Source organism: Crinia signifera, chromosome 4 (genome assembly GCF_055691185.1).
Source record: "Crinia signifera chromosome 4, ASM5569118v1, whole genome shotgun sequence".
Taxonomy (NCBI): domain Eukaryota; kingdom Metazoa; phylum Chordata; class Amphibia; order Anura; family Myobatrachidae; genus Crinia; species Crinia signifera.
Genome location: NC_139220.1, coordinates 151,056,071 through 151,074,359, shown reverse-complemented (window position 1 = coordinate 151,074,359; position 18,289 = coordinate 151,056,071). Strand labels below are relative to the sequence as shown.

Here is an 18,289-nt window from a genome sequence, read left to right as displayed (position 1 = left end):
TTTTAAATGGGTCAAAGCAGGTTTTAACCCCTTGCACATTGCATGTTGTAAACGGTATATTACTAGTTAATTACAGTTTTTGTACCTTTCACATTGAACCCGTTGTGAAAGGTACAAAATGGTAATTAACCAGTAATATACCCCCTCCTGCCCTGCGCCCCCTCCCCTGCGCCCCCCCCCCTGTACTTGCCTGCATGGGGGATCCGGACAGCGGGGTCAGTGCATTGCTGGGGAGGCAGCAGGGTCCATCCGGCATGGGCACTGTACTGCGGGTCCCTCCCTGCAGCTGATGGTTGCTGGGCAGTGGGGAGGCAGCAGGGTCCATCCGGCATATGGGCAGTGTGCGGCAGGTCCCTGCGGCAGATGGGAACTAGGGAACAAACTGCCCACATGCCGGACGAACCCCACTGCCTCCTAGTTCCCATCAGCCGCAGGGAGTGCCCATACGCCGGATGGACCCCACTGCCTCCCCAGCAACCATCAGCCGCAGGGAGGGACCCACAGTACAGTGCCCATGCCGGATGGACCCTGCTGCCTCCCCAGCAACCATCAGCCACAGGGAGGGACCCGCAGTACAGTGCCCATGCCGGATGGACCCCGCTGCCTCCCCAGCAACCATCAGCCACAGGGAGGGACCCACAGTACAGTGCCCATGCCGGATGGACCCCACTGCCTGTCCTGATCTCCCAAGCAGGCAAGTACCAGGGGAGGGGGGGGGGGGGGGGGCAGGTACCAGGGGAAGGATCCTAAATACTGTTTCAGACTGCAACAAAAATGGATCTGAAACGGGTAGTACAATGCTATTTAACCGTTTAGCAAATACCAGTATTTGTTAAACGGTTAAAGCACCCTGGAGCTTTCACACTGCAGCTCTACCCGTTTAAAAAGGTTAAAAAAATGGCAATTTACCATTAAAGAGCTACAGTGTGACAGGGGTAGCAATGTATACTGCAGTTAGCTAGACACACATAGAATATTCACTTTTTATGTTTACTATGAAGGCTACCCCAATGCACAATATCACAGAATGCAACATCAAAATCATACATTACAAAAAATATCAGCACAAAATAACCCAATATGTAAAATAAAATTATTTATTTTAAAATAATGTTTAGCATAATTCCAGTTAACATAAAGTTATTTTTTTTTTAAAATAAAGTAAATAGTGTCTGTTGTGCTGTTAGACAAGTAACTGAAAGTATGAAAGATAAAAACAAAAAAATTAACAACTGTTACAGTCCAGTAGATCTGGATATCAAGATTAATTTCACATTGTTAGAATTAAATTTCTGCTCACAAATGTGTTAGTTCTGTATGATTTATAAAACACACCTTATCCAGGAAAAAGCACAGTATCAATATAAAACAAAGTATCTTCATATATTTTTATTCTCTGCTACAGAGATAAATATTATACATGTAAAAATTCTAGTGCAGAATAGTAGCATAATACAAGCAATCTGACAGAAATAAGACCCCTTTTCAATTAACATTTCTGAATAACTGCTTAATCTTACATGGAACATATGAATCTAAAAATCATATACAGTAAATAACGGCTTTAAATATATTTGATCTTGGGAAGAGACAAACATGAGTAAGATAAATATATTATACTGACATCTACAGCAGGCTTTCCCAACCACGGTCCTCAAGGCACACCAACAGTGCAGGTTTTAGTGATATCCAAGCTTCAGCACAGATGGATTAATCAGAATCACTCAGGTACTAATGAAGTCACCTGTGCTCAAGCCTGGATATCACTAAAACCTGCACTGTTGGTGTGCCTTGAGGACCGTGGTTGGGAAAGCCTGATCTACAGTATGTATCATCCCAATAACAGGATAACACAGAGTTCTGCTTGTAAACATCAACCTAAATTTTGACATTTACATACGGTAACAATCGGGTGTAGTATATTAGGTCAACAATGTCTAGGTCCACAAAAAAAAGGGTTAACATGCGCAGGGACGACACTGAAAAAAGGCCATCACAAGCAAAAGGTTTACATAGCAAAAGTTGGCACATGTATAGCTCAACATGCTGTTTTTATGTTTTTGGTGTTAATGTCGCCACCTGCTCCTTTGGACCCCCAATTAGTGTACCACATCTCCTCACACGGCTCACTTTGCCATTCTGGATTAGAGTCCATGTGGATGCTAAAGTATGAAAAAGTTCAAAAATGTAAAAATAAAATCCCAAATAACTCATGTCAACCACTGTCATATATTGACCTTCTGCTTGTGTATTCATTATAATCATGTCGCCCATAAGCTGACCATTTGATGTTGACCTATTGACTGCCGACCAAAACATTCTCTGTTAGCCATCGAGATACTCACCCGACCTCCCAGAATACATCATTCTGGAAAAGACAAATTTCATAGATGACTAACTACTACTTTATTATTTTGAAAGGGAGACATGTGATGATACAAAAGAATATATTAAGAAAACCATACTAAGAAGTAAAATGTATATGTTTGAAGTCCCTGTAGTTTCAAAGAGATTTTTTTCTATATCTAACACTGCATGTAATTAATAGACATTGGTGTACAGAAAAACTCAACATAGCATCTTCATAAGTAATGGGACAAGGATAATGATCTGCGAAGGACTGTTGTGCTTACATTTACTCTATTTCAGAATAAGCAGATCAACCGTTTTAAAATGGTTTATAAAATTAAGCTTTAGCACATAGATGTCTCTGTATTGCGATTTGCAACACAATATAAATAGACTTAACAGTTATGAACAGATTTCTGAATAGTACAGTACCTTATATTATTTTTAAGTTAGTATACAATTCATCTTACAAAATGAATATATAAAAACACTCTGGAACCACCTTACTGAGCTAAGAATATGTTCTAGTCCAGTGATTCTAAAAACGCTCCTCAGGACACCCAACAGGTGCAGTCATTACTAACTGACACATTTTAAAAGATCCACAGGTGGAGCTTATTATTTTACTTGATTCTGTGAGGAGAACATACACTCTGTGGGGTCCTGAGGACCGACTTTGAGAACCTGTGTTCTACGCTACATCATTAATGACTGACCTGGAGACACTTCAATGGAGTTCTATGCCAAAGATGGCAGACTGTGATTGGATCAACAATTGACAAATCGCAATCCTCATGCTAATCTGGTATGCTTTCCTTCAAGTGTCTCCAGGATAACTACCAATATGCAAACCTTTTAAGGCCATCTGTAGGTTACAAACATTTGCTTGTTTTTAGTTTGTTTACAGATTGAGACCTTTCACACAAAGAGGTTCAAATCTGATATGAAAGTTAGCAAGTCTTTGGTTATAAAGCTCACAATGCTTTTTGTAGGTATCATCACTTGACTATCACCTCCAGTAATTGAAATGAGTAATAACAAAATACTTTCTCACCTGTTCTTATCACAAATGTTATCTTCAGTAAAAAGTAGAAAATAAAAAAATATATAGCAGTGCAAACAGGGAGAGTTCTAAAAATCTAAATGTCATTTTCAGTTAAATAGATCCAGTTGTCACATCGTTTCATGATGGAAAGCAAATTCCACAGCATTCCATGCAGATTTCCAAACAGTCTGAAGATTCACAACAGGCGTCCATTATTCCACAATCCATATCACAAGGACAGTTGCAGTCATCTCCCATCTCCTCTCCACAGCAACAACAGCATGCTTCAGATGTACAGATTCCACAGGATGCTTGTCCCAGTACAATGTTGCAGAGTGTGAGGAACTCACAGAATAAGCAAGCTAAGATACAGTGAACACAGCAATCTTCATAGGTTTACGAAGTTCCAGATAGGCATGCAGAATGCATTGGTGGGAATGTAAAACAAACAAACAAAAAATTAATAAAACAAACGTAAGTAAACTGAGGGTTAAAAAATAAAGTTAAATGAATGCTTCATTCGGGAAAAGCAATTACACAAACAGAATTATACAGACTGAATAAAGCGAATTGTTAATAAAACATACACATTTTAGTTTACTTGTTATATCATTATATTCTATTCGAATATAAATTATTTTAGTCTTAAAAGCAAATATGTTACTTAAAATAAGCTTTTGATTTAAAAAAATGTTCTACTCAAACCAGTCCAACATAATAATAAAAATAAGCAGTGTTGGACATACAATTAAGTAGTACGGTAAGCAAAATGTGAATTTATTGACCTCCCAAAACTAAAGCTACAGCTGTATTTTTTTTTATAGATGCTTTAGGTGCCTTGTTACTGGGATTTGCCCAACCCTGTATCTAGGAATCCTTAAATATGCTAAGAAGAATGGAATATTTAAATATCTAGTTAAATCACCAATTTTAGAAGGCAAAAACAGATATGGCATGCCTTTTATCTACATCATGTTTTTAAAAGGAAACAAAGGCACTCCAGAATATTTCCGGTATATCTAGCTGCACATCAAAGGAAAAGTAGAATAAAATTAGATTTCGGAATTCATTTAATAAAAAAGGATGACTGACTTGTGTTTTTCTTTAGCATTGTTAAATATTACCTGCTTTGATATGAACATATTGTCAGTCAGCTATTTGTTACCCAGCACCAATTTGTCTATATACAGGATCTATGCTACTGACAAACTTGTCTTCAGAGATATGTCATGTTCTCTTTTAACTGTAGCATATAAAACAGATGACATACGCAGATGAGTACTGCATAGTGACTGTAATATGTAGGAGAGGAACTTCATTAAAATATGTAATTTGCCTATAAGGTATTCAATAATTACCTTTTTTCGGGATACCTGCTTATATTAGAGGATAGAACAGCTAGACTTACAATCATTATACGTATTGCTAATGCATTTTGTGAAATTTGATGGCTTTGAAGCAAAATACAAAGAAGAACATTTAAACATTAATTACCCATTTCACAAATAAATGCCAGATCACACCTAGGATTTAGACACGGGTCCATCCCACCATTTGCGAGGTGAGCACCCCACAGCAACCCAGGAATAAACCGGGTGGCTGACATTAGAAAGTTGGTGGGGCTTATGGGTGCCGGGTCATCGGTGGTCAGGAGAGGAGGCAGCGCTTGGAGTCAATGCTGCCTGCTCCCTATAATGTGAACGGGATTAACCCTTCGGATCGCCGGGTTGCTAATCCCAGGATTTTTCAAAAGGCCATTTCATACCGCAATGTCTCGGGTCAACCAAGCAACAACCCGAGTGGGTTGTTGTTATGGGCACCCAATCAGAATCTGATTCTTATTTATTTAGCACCTTCTACAAAATAATATAATCTGATTGGTTCCCCATAGCAACATCCCATCTTCATTAGAACTACCATGCTAGAAAATAATCCCCTAAATACTTAAGTTGGAGGAAAGTCTCTTTATAGGGTGTAATTAAACACATGTGAACACTATGGGCGGTATTCAATGAGCCTGATTCGCCATGTTTTTATGGCGAATTTGTGCTGTTTGGCGAATTTTTGACTAAAACAGTGAATCACCCTATTCAATGACCAGATGGCGAATACATTTGAAGGTTTTTTTCGCCATGATTCACCGAGTAGCAATCGCTATCTTTTTATGGAGAAATGGAATGTGAACTTTTAAAATAAAGTTTTTTGTTTTTTACATTTGGTGTCAAAAAATCAGGAATTTTATTCTGAGGAGGGGCATGCTATTTTTATTCATTTGCTGTAAGCACATGAATATATATTTAATTAAAAAAAATGTATATATATATATATATATATATATATATTTTTTTTTTTTACACAGCAGCCAGCAGGGGGCGCCGGAGCCGAGCCGCTCATTAGATATTCATATATTTACTGCACCCGATCGTTACATATGCACGATCGGGTGTAGTGAATATACCCGGTCCCCTGCTGGCACCCCCGGGGGGCAGCCTGTGCTGCCTGGCTCCCAGGGAGCCCACCTCCCCCCCACAAACGTTCTGGGGCAGGCAGAGAGACTTCCATCTCCCTGCCTGCCACCGTCCTCAGGCTCCCTGCGGCGAGGGGCGGCGAGTATCAGTCACATTGAATAGTGTATAAAGTGCAATGACGGAGTTCGCCGCAGGAAGCTCATATTCGCCGGTCAGGGGCAGCGAGCCCCTGACTCGTTGAATAGCGGAGCCGGCGAGGATCCGGAACGTGGCGAATGTGCAGCGAATCCTCGCCAGTATTCACATTGAATACCGCCCTATGCATGAATACCAAAATGCACCCATGTTACACTGTAGTACAGGGCTGGGCAATTACGGCCCTCCAGATGTTGATGAACTACACATCCCAGCATGCCTTGCATCAGTTTCAGCATGGCCACATAGCAAAACTAATGCAAAGCATCCTGGGATGTGTAGTTCATCAACATCTGGAGGGCCGTAATTGCCCAGCCCTGTTGTAGTATGTGGAACATTGCATCTGGAGAAGCAGAGCAAGTGTTGAATAGTATTAGTAGAGCACTACAGTACAGTAGTTATACAACTATGCTTCTTAAGATGGTTAGTGGGTTCACAATGAGCAATCTGTCATCTGATCCAGATCAGACAGACATATGGATCAGAACAGCACATATTGGGCAGTGTGCATGCCCAATATGCAGGTCCCTGTGGTCACAAATGTCATTTGCACGTCAAACATGAAAATATTGTTAGTAACATAATGGGCAGTATTCAATGAGAAAAATTTGCCATGTCTTTATGGCGAGTTTGTGCTTTTCTCGCGTTGGACAGAGACTTTTGCTCTCAAAAAGCGAGCAACCCTATTCAATGTGCACTTCTCACCGTCTTTCTGAGTGATTTTCGCCGTGTCTCTCCGTGTAGCAATTCTCCAACTTTTCATGGAGAAGTGGAATGTGAACTTTTTAAAATAAAAGTTTTTTTGTTTTAATTTTGGTGTAAAAAAATCAGGAATTTTAATCTGTGAAGGGGCATGCTATTTTTATTCATGTGCTTATAGCACATGAATATATATTTAATTAAAAAAATATATATATATATATATATATATATATATATATATATATATATATATTTATTTATTTACACAGAGCAGCCAGCAGGGGGCCGGGAGCCGAGCCGCTCATTAGATATTCATATATTCACTGCACCCGATCATTACATATGCACGATCAGGTGCAGTGAATACCCGGCCCCCTGTTGGCTCTCCCGGGGGGGGGGCAGCCTGTGCTGCCTGGCTCCCGGGGAGCCCACCTCCCCCCCACATACGTTCTGGGGCAGGCAGGGAGACTTCCATCTCCCTGCCTGCCACCATCCTCGGGCTCCCTGCGGCGAGGGGCGGCGAGTATCAGTCACATTGAATAGTGTATAAAGTGCCATGACGGAGAGTCTCCAAACATTGATTCCATTGAATATAGCAGCACTCCACTAACAAACCAAAGTTTGTATTATTGTTATTACATTTCATCTATAAGGAGCCACAAGTGGTTCACAGTGTCGTACATAGGGCACATAATTAGAATAATACTGGGTAACAATTAGCAGCACACTTCTTAGTACAGAATACAGCTGAGATGTAGGGAAGCGGACGAGCAGTCTGCATGTTACCAGGGGTAAGTAGTATATGGTAGAAATGAGTGAACACAAGTGAGAAGAGATGCAGGTATAGATGGTAGGTAAGAGAGCTGTAATTAAAATGCAAGAAGAGGGCTCTGAGAACAGGAGGGAAGAGGTCCCTGCTCCAAGAAGTTTACAGTCTAGAGCCGTGGCAACTAACCCGTCGCTCGCGAGCTACTAGTAGCTCGTGGTGGAGATCCGGGTGGCTCGACCACTTTGCAGCCGCCCGTCCCTCTCTCCGTCTGCTGCCGCCCGCCTGTGCCTCCATCTGCCCCCACCCGCCCGTGCCTCCATCTGCCGACGCTTATCCATCCTGAGGGGAGGAGAGCGTATTGTGCGTCTCTCCTTCCCCTCATGTCACAGTGACTGGGCTGTCAGCTAATCAGAGCTTCCAGACCGGCAGCCAATCAGGAGCTGGCCTGTGAGCTTTGATTGGCTGACGGCCCAGTCACAGTGACACCGTGAGGGGAAGGAGAGACGTGCAATGTGCTGTGCTCTCCTCCCCTCAGGGAAGCAGCAGTGATGGCAGACTCCAGGGACACCAGACTCTCCTCTCCCTGGCAGCAGCAACAATGGTGAGTTGTGCTGCTGGGGCAATTATGGCACATTGGGGGCATTATTGTTTTTGGCACTGTCAGGGCATACCTGGCACCGTGGGAGCATATGTGTATCTGGCACTATTGGTGGCATAAGTGTATCTGGCACTATTGGGGGCATATGTGTATCTGGCACTGCACTGTTGGGGGCATATGTGTATTCCACCCCCATTTCCATTGGCCGCACCCCATGTGGATACAGGTCTTAGAGCGCTGACCATGCCCCTATAGCGAAAAAAAATGGGTGATGTGGCCTCACAGGAGTACCACATTAGTAGGTTATCCCCCTAATTTCGGGCGTGTACCTTCAGGACTCGCAGATGTCCCTTCTTCTCTGCCTCCAGTGTTGGAAGATATGTATGCAACATATTGGATATTGCAGTTTGTGACATATTGTATCTGGGGCATTGCGGTGGTCCTGATGAAGCTCTGTTAGCGAAGTGTACACTGACCGATTCTCAGTGTGTGACTCCCTCTTCCCTTCCCCATTGATTACTGCATTTTGATTTATGTACTAGCGTTAAAGTTGAACCGAGCGAACGCCAGTCTCCACTGGGCTCGCTCTCATGCTCCAAGCCGCGCAGTGTGTGACGTCTACACCGCAGCGGGTGATACTCCAGAGCAGACGGGGGACGGACGGCGTTGTATCAGACACGCCGCCGCCGCCGCCCGCCTGACTCTGCATAGCTTAGCCGCTACTGACAGCATGTGTGACTTTAGAGCTGCCTATCTGAATAGTTATATAAAACTGTGATTGGGGATTCCAAGGGAATTGGGCCACACTGAATGAGGATAAATTTCTCATCCTCTTTTAATACACTGTCTGTGTTATATGTTTCACTGTTTGTCAATATTTCGCCTCTTTGTCTTTTAAAAAAAGTCTAATAAAGGTTAAATTTTACGTGTATAAGGTCTACTTTTGAGGTGCACCACATAGAAGAAATTCTTCTCTTTTTTCCTGTTGGAATTCTCCATCATGTCCAGTGGTAGCACACCCTCCTGAAATTATTATTGAAAAAAACGTCTACTTAACTGTACTGAGGGTCCTTTCAGCATAATTATTACATTAATCCTGTGCAACTGACCCCTCCCTGTCCCCTTCCCTGGTTTTGAATCTCTGAGCTATAGTTGGAAGCAATCAAGGCATGTGTATCCTTGGTGTATAATGCTACCGTTCATATGTTAGAAAAACATTGAGATACTTTCTAGTTTTTCATTGTTATATGGAAACCGGAGATGCAAAATACTTCAAATTGTCAATGAGGCTTGCATTTAATCTACAGAGAGCAGTACACCATTACAGAGTGGTACAAAGTACCCCTTCCATAGACTTTTTTCTGGCCCTGTTATGTTGGAAAGGTGTCAATCTATACTTCCTCTCTTGGCAAACTAATCAGCTCTTTCGGATTTCAGTATCACTTATATGCGGATGATACTTAAATCTATCAACCCCAGAGTTGTCACCAGTGGTTTTGGGTCAAGTCACTAGCTCCCATTCACTATTACAGGACTTTCATTGGGCTGCTCCCATCCTACGGAATGCCCCTCTATGCACAATAAGACTCTCCACTAGCCTCCAAACTTTCAAGTGTTACCTGAAAACTCACCTCTTCAGGCAAGCCTATCATATTTAAGTTCTACACGCATAACCCTCCGAGGCACTTATGTGTTATATAGCTTCCCTTCTGGACTTGTAACCTGGTAGGACTGCTATGCTATTACTGATGCCTGTCCTTGTGTTTCCCTCCTATATCCCTATAGATTGTAAGCTTGCAGCAGGGCCCTCTAACCTCCAAGTCTGTCTGTTGTTACCCAGTTTGTTTTATCACTGTCTACCATTGTAAAGCGCAACAGAATCTGCTGCGCTATATAAGAAACTGTAAATAAATAAGGTGACTTTCATTATGCAACTGATTAAATAAGTATCTCCAACATTACAACTTCTGAATATATCATACATTATGCGTGTATTTTTGGGTTTACATATTAAATACAGAAATGTTTAGTATTAAGTAACATTGAGAAATAAAAAATATCTTACTGCAGCAGCTAAGATTCCTCTCTGTAAATGTGAGAAAGCACCATTAGGATTATTACACAGTTCTGTACAAATATTTGTTCAAATGGTTTGCAGCTAAAACTTTAAGCCCTGTGTATTTGATGTGACCCATTTTTAGGGTGGGTATGTTATTGGAACCATAATGATCACATACCCTTTAGCATTTGTTGTTTGCAGCAAACATTCTTGCTGCAAAGCCAATGCTCTTATTAATTTAATGGTTGCAGGCACCAGAGGTTCATGGAATGACAACAGCAGCGCCAGCTTGCCACCTTGAGCTCAGACTACTGCGCATGTTTGAGCTACCATAAAAATGCTACAGGGATATTTTTCTGGCAATTCTGGTAGTACTGTTGACTTAACAGGATTATGAATGGTTAAGTATTAATGAATGGGTGCAGTGTGTACGGTGTGGGCCCCCCTGGGACTCAGGGGCCCCGTGTGCACCCCGCACATTGCACCCATTATAAATATGCCACTGGTCACAGCAAAACAGGAAACTTATATGTCATTCAAATACAGTACCATACAACACGGTTTGATTCCCACAATGAACCAAGATATGTGGCACTTGTATATTCTGCATATGAATGTGTGGGTTTTCTCCAGGTAGTCCGGTTTCCTCCCACAGTGCAAAAATAAACTGGAAGGTTAACTGACTCCTGACAAAAATGAACCCTAGTGTGAAAGTGTGTACATGGGCAGACTAGATGGACTGAGTGGATCTAGCTTTCTATAGTATCTCTCTGTAGTGATAGAGGAGAGACAACAATGATTTCCTGGATATAACAACATAATATAAAAGGACTCTCACAGTAGGAGTTTAATTACAATCTTTTTAAATAGAGACCTCTTGGCCTGCAGGTCTTTAGACTCTGGTATTGGACGTAACCTCATATTAGCAGTATTTATCTGAATTTCACTGTCTGGGGCTTTCTTTTCACTATAATGAATAACATGGCAAAAGTGCAACAAAATAAATATAAATCTCAACTATCAACTTACTTTATTGTCATGCAATGCAGAGCAACACCAAGCTGCCATTGAGGAAAACATCCAGACCAGAAAGGACTCAATGTGGTTACCACAGGTTATAAGTGTTAAAAGTAGAGTGAACTATGGTGAAGACTTGTTTCTATTACTTGCTGTTTTAGATGCTGTTCCAGCATCCTATTATTATTGTTATTATTCATTATTTATATTGGACCACAAAAAGTTTTGCAGTGCCTAACAAAGTACATAAAAAAATAAACAAAACAAGAAAACTTACAGTATATGTCAATGTACGGCAAAAACATGGTATGTAAACATTGCTAAACCAACAGATATGACACTGAAATAAGCTTTACGGTAGCTGAAACCAAGGGCCGGCAGATGAGGACTGGCATTAGTGCAAAAAGTTAACCAAGTTCCCAATTAAAGCTTGGAATGCAGAACAGAGAGAATGCATAGAGAGGCACAAAGGTTTAAATCTGAATTTCCACCAATCAGTGGACCAGGGTTTCTAGAGACTGAGTAGGGCATGTAGTGTTCCTTCTAGGAACTAGGGTGGGTAGGGCGGGGGGTCGGACCGGGCCCGCCGACGTCATTATTTTGGGCCGTGACGAAAAGGGGTGTGCCCGGACGGCGGCGTCACGCAAGGGGGTGGGCCCGGCCGGCGGCATCATGCAAAGGGGGTGGACTCGGCCACCCGGAAGGCTGTACACTGCCGGGGAAGTGCCGGGCATCGCTATGTACAGCGGCGCCGGGCTTCCCCAGTCACAACAGCGGTGACAAAGGCAGGCTGTTTTAATGGGGTGCTGCCAGAGGGGCAGGGCGCATTTTGCACTTTAAAAATCGGGCAGGGTGCAGCGCCCCGCTAAAACAGCCTAGCGGGAACACTAGGCATGGTTGCATACACCACAGCCAGGGCTTAGAAACAATCACCAACAATGAGGTACAGGGCTGGCTGCCTTTTCACATGAGTAGCAGACAATGGAAGAAATAAAAGGAGACCAGCCCATAAGGTTGCAGCTGACAAGCTGCACAGACACAAACTTCCCTGGCGGCCAGCATAATGTGGCACCCTAGTTGTCTAGTAATAGCTGGGACCTGCTGAGGAAGTGTGAGGCCATCGAGACTCATAACAGACATCATAATAGACAGCACTAAGGACAGCATACCAGGAATGAGGTCTCATGAGAAGAATACATTTAAAATGTGTATTGTACAAATACCAAGCTACGTGAATGCAGGAATATGAGTGACTCCAGAACTAATGTCTGTTGGAGTGCAGATAGAAGATTGCTGCAGAAGTTGATGCCTGAGTTTTAAATCCTAGTTGTGGCATTGTCAACAAACACCACAAAAGTAGCCACAGACAGAGTCAGAACAAAGTTACTACAGTTCGAATAACGTGCCCCATTGAAATCAAATGCTGGGACTAATGAATTGAATAGAAAAAAAGGTAAAAAATGCAGAAAATTCAATATCAAGAGTTATAATTGTCACCCTAGATACAATAGTAGGTACTTGTGTATTTTGGCGGCGCCCCCGATGTCCGTCGTACGACGAACAGATCGCATCGCATGCCATGCACCCGATGGCATGCGATGCGATGCGACGCGATTTTGACCCCCTATACGACCAAAAATCGTATAAGCACCCTAAAGGGTGCTTTTGAGCACCCAAATGGGTGCTTACAATGTTAAATGCACCCCCACGCCACCCCCCACTATAAACGTGAACCCGAAGCGTGGCGAGCGCAGCGAGCCCGCGAGGGGCGACGGTACGCGTCCTACGACTTTTTCATACCCCCACTATCCATGTCGGCGTGGAGTTGAGAATAGAATAGTGTGGCGAGCGCAGCGAGCCACCGAGCCCGAAGCGTGGCGAGCGCAGCGAGCCCCGCGTGGGGACGCGGATACCTTCACAGTTATACGCGTCCCCTCGCGGGCTTCACAGGTGTCCGTGGCGACGCGGACTTAAAAGGACGTGAAGTCGTCCTTTTAAGATCGACATCTGAAATAGGTTGAAATGGCTAGGGTCGAGAGGGTTGGAAGGTCGACACAAGCATTAGGTCAACAATAGCAAGGTTGACGGTGAAAAGGTCAACATGAGTTTTTTAGCTGACAGGTGATATTTCATGCTCTACCATCCACAAGGCTGTGGAGGAGAATTGAACAGTGTGCCAAGCACCGCAAGGCACGGTGCCCGAAGCATGGCAAGCACATGCAGTACACTTTGAAAAACTCATGTCAACCTTTTCACTATTGACCGCGCCATTGTCGATCTAATGCTTGAGTCGACCTGCCAACATTTTAAACCTTAGCCACGTCGACCTATTTCAGGTGTTGAACTTTAGTGGTTGATCCAAAGCATGTCGACCCAAATTGGGTCGATCTAATGACCCATTCCCAGCATAAATGGGCATTCTGCAGAAAAATGAAGAAAGACAAAAGCATTGCATGCTCCAAGACCCACTTAATTGCAAAAGGTTTTAACCAAGTCAGGAAGCCCCACAGCAAAATATAGCATACAGTATTAGGACTAATAGCCATATAAGTATGATATGACATTTTACTGTACCAGCTGGACTTTGGTCTAGCCTTCTAATGATGAACTGATGGAGGTAATCAATATGGAACTGCCAGTGCACTATTACAAGGAGATGTTGAAGAAAAGAATACTGTAGTTTGTCTTCTAAAAAAGGAAGTGTATTGCCTGAAACAGAGTGGTCAATGTTGGAATACAAGTTTGATGCTGTACTACAGGAAATAAGCTTTGAGTGCTAAAAGACAAACCACTACTAAAGGAGGCTGTATACCTTAAGGAGACCTTGGGCTAAGTGTCATAAATACACACAATACCATGAACACAGTGTGCAAAAATGAAGGTGTTACTTTACATATCACACAATACCAAGCGCCACAGAAGGTCCAAGTATATATACACATAAAACACCATTTCTTTCATGAACTCATGCGGAACGGATCCCTGAAGAGAATCCTGCAAACTATATGTGTCATATTACATTTAACGGTACTTGCGTATTATCACGGCGCCCCCGATTTCCATCGCAGGGCATTGTACGATGAAAAAAATCGCATCGCATCAAATGCTATGCGACGAGATTTCACCCGATTTTTAATTAAATGCCCCCCCCCCCCCCAGACCCGATTTTTAATTGTATACCCACCCTCATGGGTCATAAGTATGTGAAATGCCCCCCATTGTTAAAGTCACCCCATTATGAACGCCAACCCAAAGCGTGGCGAGCGCAGCGAGCCCACGAGGGGCGGCGGTACACGTCCTCCGACCTTTTCATATCCCCACTATCCACGCGTATACCTGTGAAGTAATGCGCATGCGCTCGCCACGCTTCGGGCTCGGTGGCTCGCCACAGTTTGTAAAATCAACTCCACGCCGACGTGGATAGTGGGGGTATGAAAAGGTTGGAGGATGCGTACCGCCGCCGCTCGCCACGCTTCAGGTTGCCGTTGATAGTAGGGGGCCGTTAACAATGTGGGGGCATTTTACATATTTATTACCCATCAGTGTGGGTATACAATTAAAAATCGGGTCTGGGGGTGCCATTTAACATGGGACTCAATAGCAAATCGCGTCACAACGCATGCCATTGTAATGGCATGCAATGTGACCCGATTTTAAAATTGTATACTCAGCCCGGGTCCATCGCATGCCATCGTATACCTTAATTAGTGGTATGCGATGTGATGGGCGCCGTGATAATACACAAATACCAATTTAACTATCATGTTCCTGAAGAAAAGTGGAATGGAAGACACTTCTTATGTTAGTGTTTTACCTGGGTTTTTTCACATCTCTATGAGAAAGCTCGGAGAAGCTTGTAGAGATGCACATGTATTTGCTGAATCCAACATCCTCTGGGAAATGGGAAAAACTTGTTTTGATAAATTTGCTAAATCAAATGGATTCAACCAATTTGTTTGCATGACCATTGTCTGTTTTCAGCATTTGTGAGCAAATGTTCATTTGATCCCATACTGTACATTACTAGATGTTTGTTCCCACCAGACAACTTGGCAGATATTTCCTTAGGTGAGTACCCAGCTTTCATTTTCTATACAAAAAATGTTTGTTGCTGTGAACATACAGATGATATTTGTACCGGTTACCCTGAACCAGGTAATGTCAAAACTGGGATCAGAATAGAAAGGAGATGAAGGGTAAAAAGAGATGCTGTGAATATCTATGTAATCTTCAGTAACTATGAACATGTTTAACCCTTTGAGTGCCAACATCTCTTTGATAGATGTGCAGAATATCCGCTAAAAATACAAGCATCGCTCACATTTGCTATATGAATTCAAATAAAAAAATGTGTAAATAAAGATAGATTTCCTTTAGAAGATAAACATTACAGGTCATTATGTTGAATAACAATGTTTGCTTGCCAATTTCCCAACTATTTCTACAAACTCACTTGGTCCTCAAAGGGTTAAGAAAATTATATGCATCAACACAAAAAGTATTTTGAGCTCTACACCTTTGGCCAGTATTCAATTAAAAGGTTTCAGATGCAAAAAATAGGGCCTTATCCCTTGTCTCCCAAAAATACATAAGATCAGCCAAAAGCTAAGGACCTACAGTATATATTTATATATCCAATCCGAACCCCGACACTCTTGGATCCCCTTCAGGGATAGATGGCTCTGGTGCCCTTCTTAAGGATCATAAATCCAACAGATACAGCCAAATAACGAAGCGGCACTCAGAGGCTTGTAAGACGAATAGCGTATTAGGATGACGTTTTCCTAATATACTATTTGTATTACAAGCCTCTGAGTGCAACCTCGCAGATTTGATTTCCCCTGCCTGAGGCGTACTCAATCAAATAACCAATAAGAGACGGCATCGGGCGGAGGGGGGGGGGGATGCAGACATCAGGGATAATGGATAGCCCCCAAGTTAATCCATCAGCAGTGGTAAGATCTCCTATCTATGTAATTTGTTTGCAAATAAATTCCGAAAATATATCTTACTAGATCTACATTTAAAGTAGGCACATAGGTCTGATGTATGCAGCTGCTTTTATATCTGTCACTTTTACATTTTTCATATTGAACAAAAAATGATATCATATAAGTAATTTTCTTTAAAAACCTGTCATCTCACTAACAATATTGCTGCTTGTTAAACCTATCTATATTGTGCACATTTAATATTATAGTAGACAGTTTATTATATTACGTAAGCAGGCTACACACATGCTTTAATATTAGCTTGGATAAGGGAGTATTTATCATTTGAGTTGGTAATAGGGGTAGTTATTAATACAGATTAGATATTAATTTTAGTTTTAGTCAGTGTAACAGTAAATATATGCACTTACTGAACATTGACCATGGTCAGCCATATATCTAGCTATATTCACAAAGTTCAGAACACTCAAAACAGATTTCGAGGTATTCAGCTGTTTCACAGCAAGTATCAAAAAGGGCAAAGTCACAATCAATGTGGTAGTTGAGGTCCTCAGCAGGAATTTCCTCAAGGCCCACACAGACATTGGAACAGCAGCCACAGCAGGAGTTACAGGCCTCATGCAGACAGGGGCAAACCTGATGTGGGCCAAGGATGAACTCAGTGCACTGACAGAAGAGACAGGCCAAAATCAAAGAAGCACAGCAGTCTAATACAAACAAGAAAGAAGAATAACTAAAATGACAATGCAGAGATAGAAGCAAAAAGTTAAAGATAAAAACATAACATAGAATACAGTTTTTATGAGTGCCATGAAATATTAATCATTTCTATTTCTAGTGCTAAGGAACCTTGATTCAAAATTTGACTGTATTTCCCAAACAAAAATATTCTATTATATATATATATATATATATATATATATATATATATATATATATATATATATATATATAGTGTTTTGGATGAGTGTGGCACGCCAATGGTGTGTCGGAAACCATAAACAAAATAGCCGGTGCCCTCCAAGGATAAAAGCATTGAAGCAGGTATTACAGCGTGGTGACGGCGGCACTCGAATAAAAGACACAAACTGCCAGGGGTATCCCAACGTTTCAAGCCCTTGCGGGCCCTTTATCAAGGTGCACCTTGATAAAGGGACCGCAAGGGCTTGAAACGTTGGGATACCCCTGGCAGTTTGTGGACAGCACTTACCTATCCTGGGAACCAGGTTAGGAAACAGACCAGCACTCACGTAGTTTGAGTTGAAGAAAAAAAAGGTGTATTTTCAAAACATTATACAAAGTGTAGTGCAGCAAGGCTGACCCAACAGCCGTTTCAACTGGATGCCTTCCAGTTTTCGTCAGGAAGGCATCCAGTTGAAACGGCTGTTGGGTCAGCCTTGCTGCACTACACTTTGTATAATGTTTTGAAAATACACCTTTTTTTTCTTCAACTCAAACTACGTGAGTGCTGGTCTGTTTCCTAACCTGGTTCCCAGGATAGGTAAGTGCTGTCTATCATTATCCCTCTTGGACCCTGCACCGCATCATTCCTTCAACATCTGAGTGCCGTTTTGCTTCTCTCTACATATATACACATATATATATATATATATATATATATATATATATATATATATATATATATATATATATATATATATATATATACTGTCCCATGAAAATGGGGACGGTTGGGAGGTATGCAAGTGCATGATTACCAATAGTTTGGTAGCATTATACGCTAACAAAAAAAAAACTGAATAAAATAATTAATTAGACATTACATCATGGAAGCAGGCACAATCTGTAACTAGTATGGAAAATCGGGTAATGTTGAAACAATGTCAACTAATGAGAATTTTCACTCATAATAAGGTTGATAATAAATATTTATTGGTAGAGCTAATATATATTTGCTGCATATACAAGAAAGCAGATAATACAGTATATACTAAGCTACTTTTATTTTTTAGCTCACGCTTTCCTTTAATAGTCTGCGGTCTCTTTATTTTCATCTAAACCTTTAGCTTGAATAATCCACATGTATATTTCTATTTCTTTTTTGTTAAATGGTCAATTTTTTTAAAATGTATTCCTATAGAAAAGTGCTTCCCAAACTGGGTGCCATGTCGTGG

The 18,289-nt window shown here is 41.8% G+C and overlaps 1 protein-coding gene across 7 annotated transcripts in view; it reads right to left on the bottom strand.

Moving 5' to 3' along the window:
* The window catches only part of MDFIC (MyoD family inhibitor domain containing), a 162,884-nt gene that overhangs the window by 40,975 nt on the left and 103,620 nt on the right, over window positions 1–18,289 (bottom strand). The window contains exon 6 of one of the 7 annotated variants that reach the window (XM_083182784.1): window positions 1,084–3,780. The exons of 5 other annotated variants lie outside the window; for them this stretch is intronic. In XM_083182784.1, coding sequence (XP_083038910.1) covers window positions 3,533–3,780 — 248 coding nt within the window. In that variant the 3' untranslated portion in view covers window positions 1,084–3,532. Of the gene's footprint in view, window positions 1–1,083; window positions 3,781–14,784; window positions 16,862–18,289 lie in introns of those variants that run through there. One more of the 7 variants, XM_083182783.1, reaches the window with a different exon arrangement.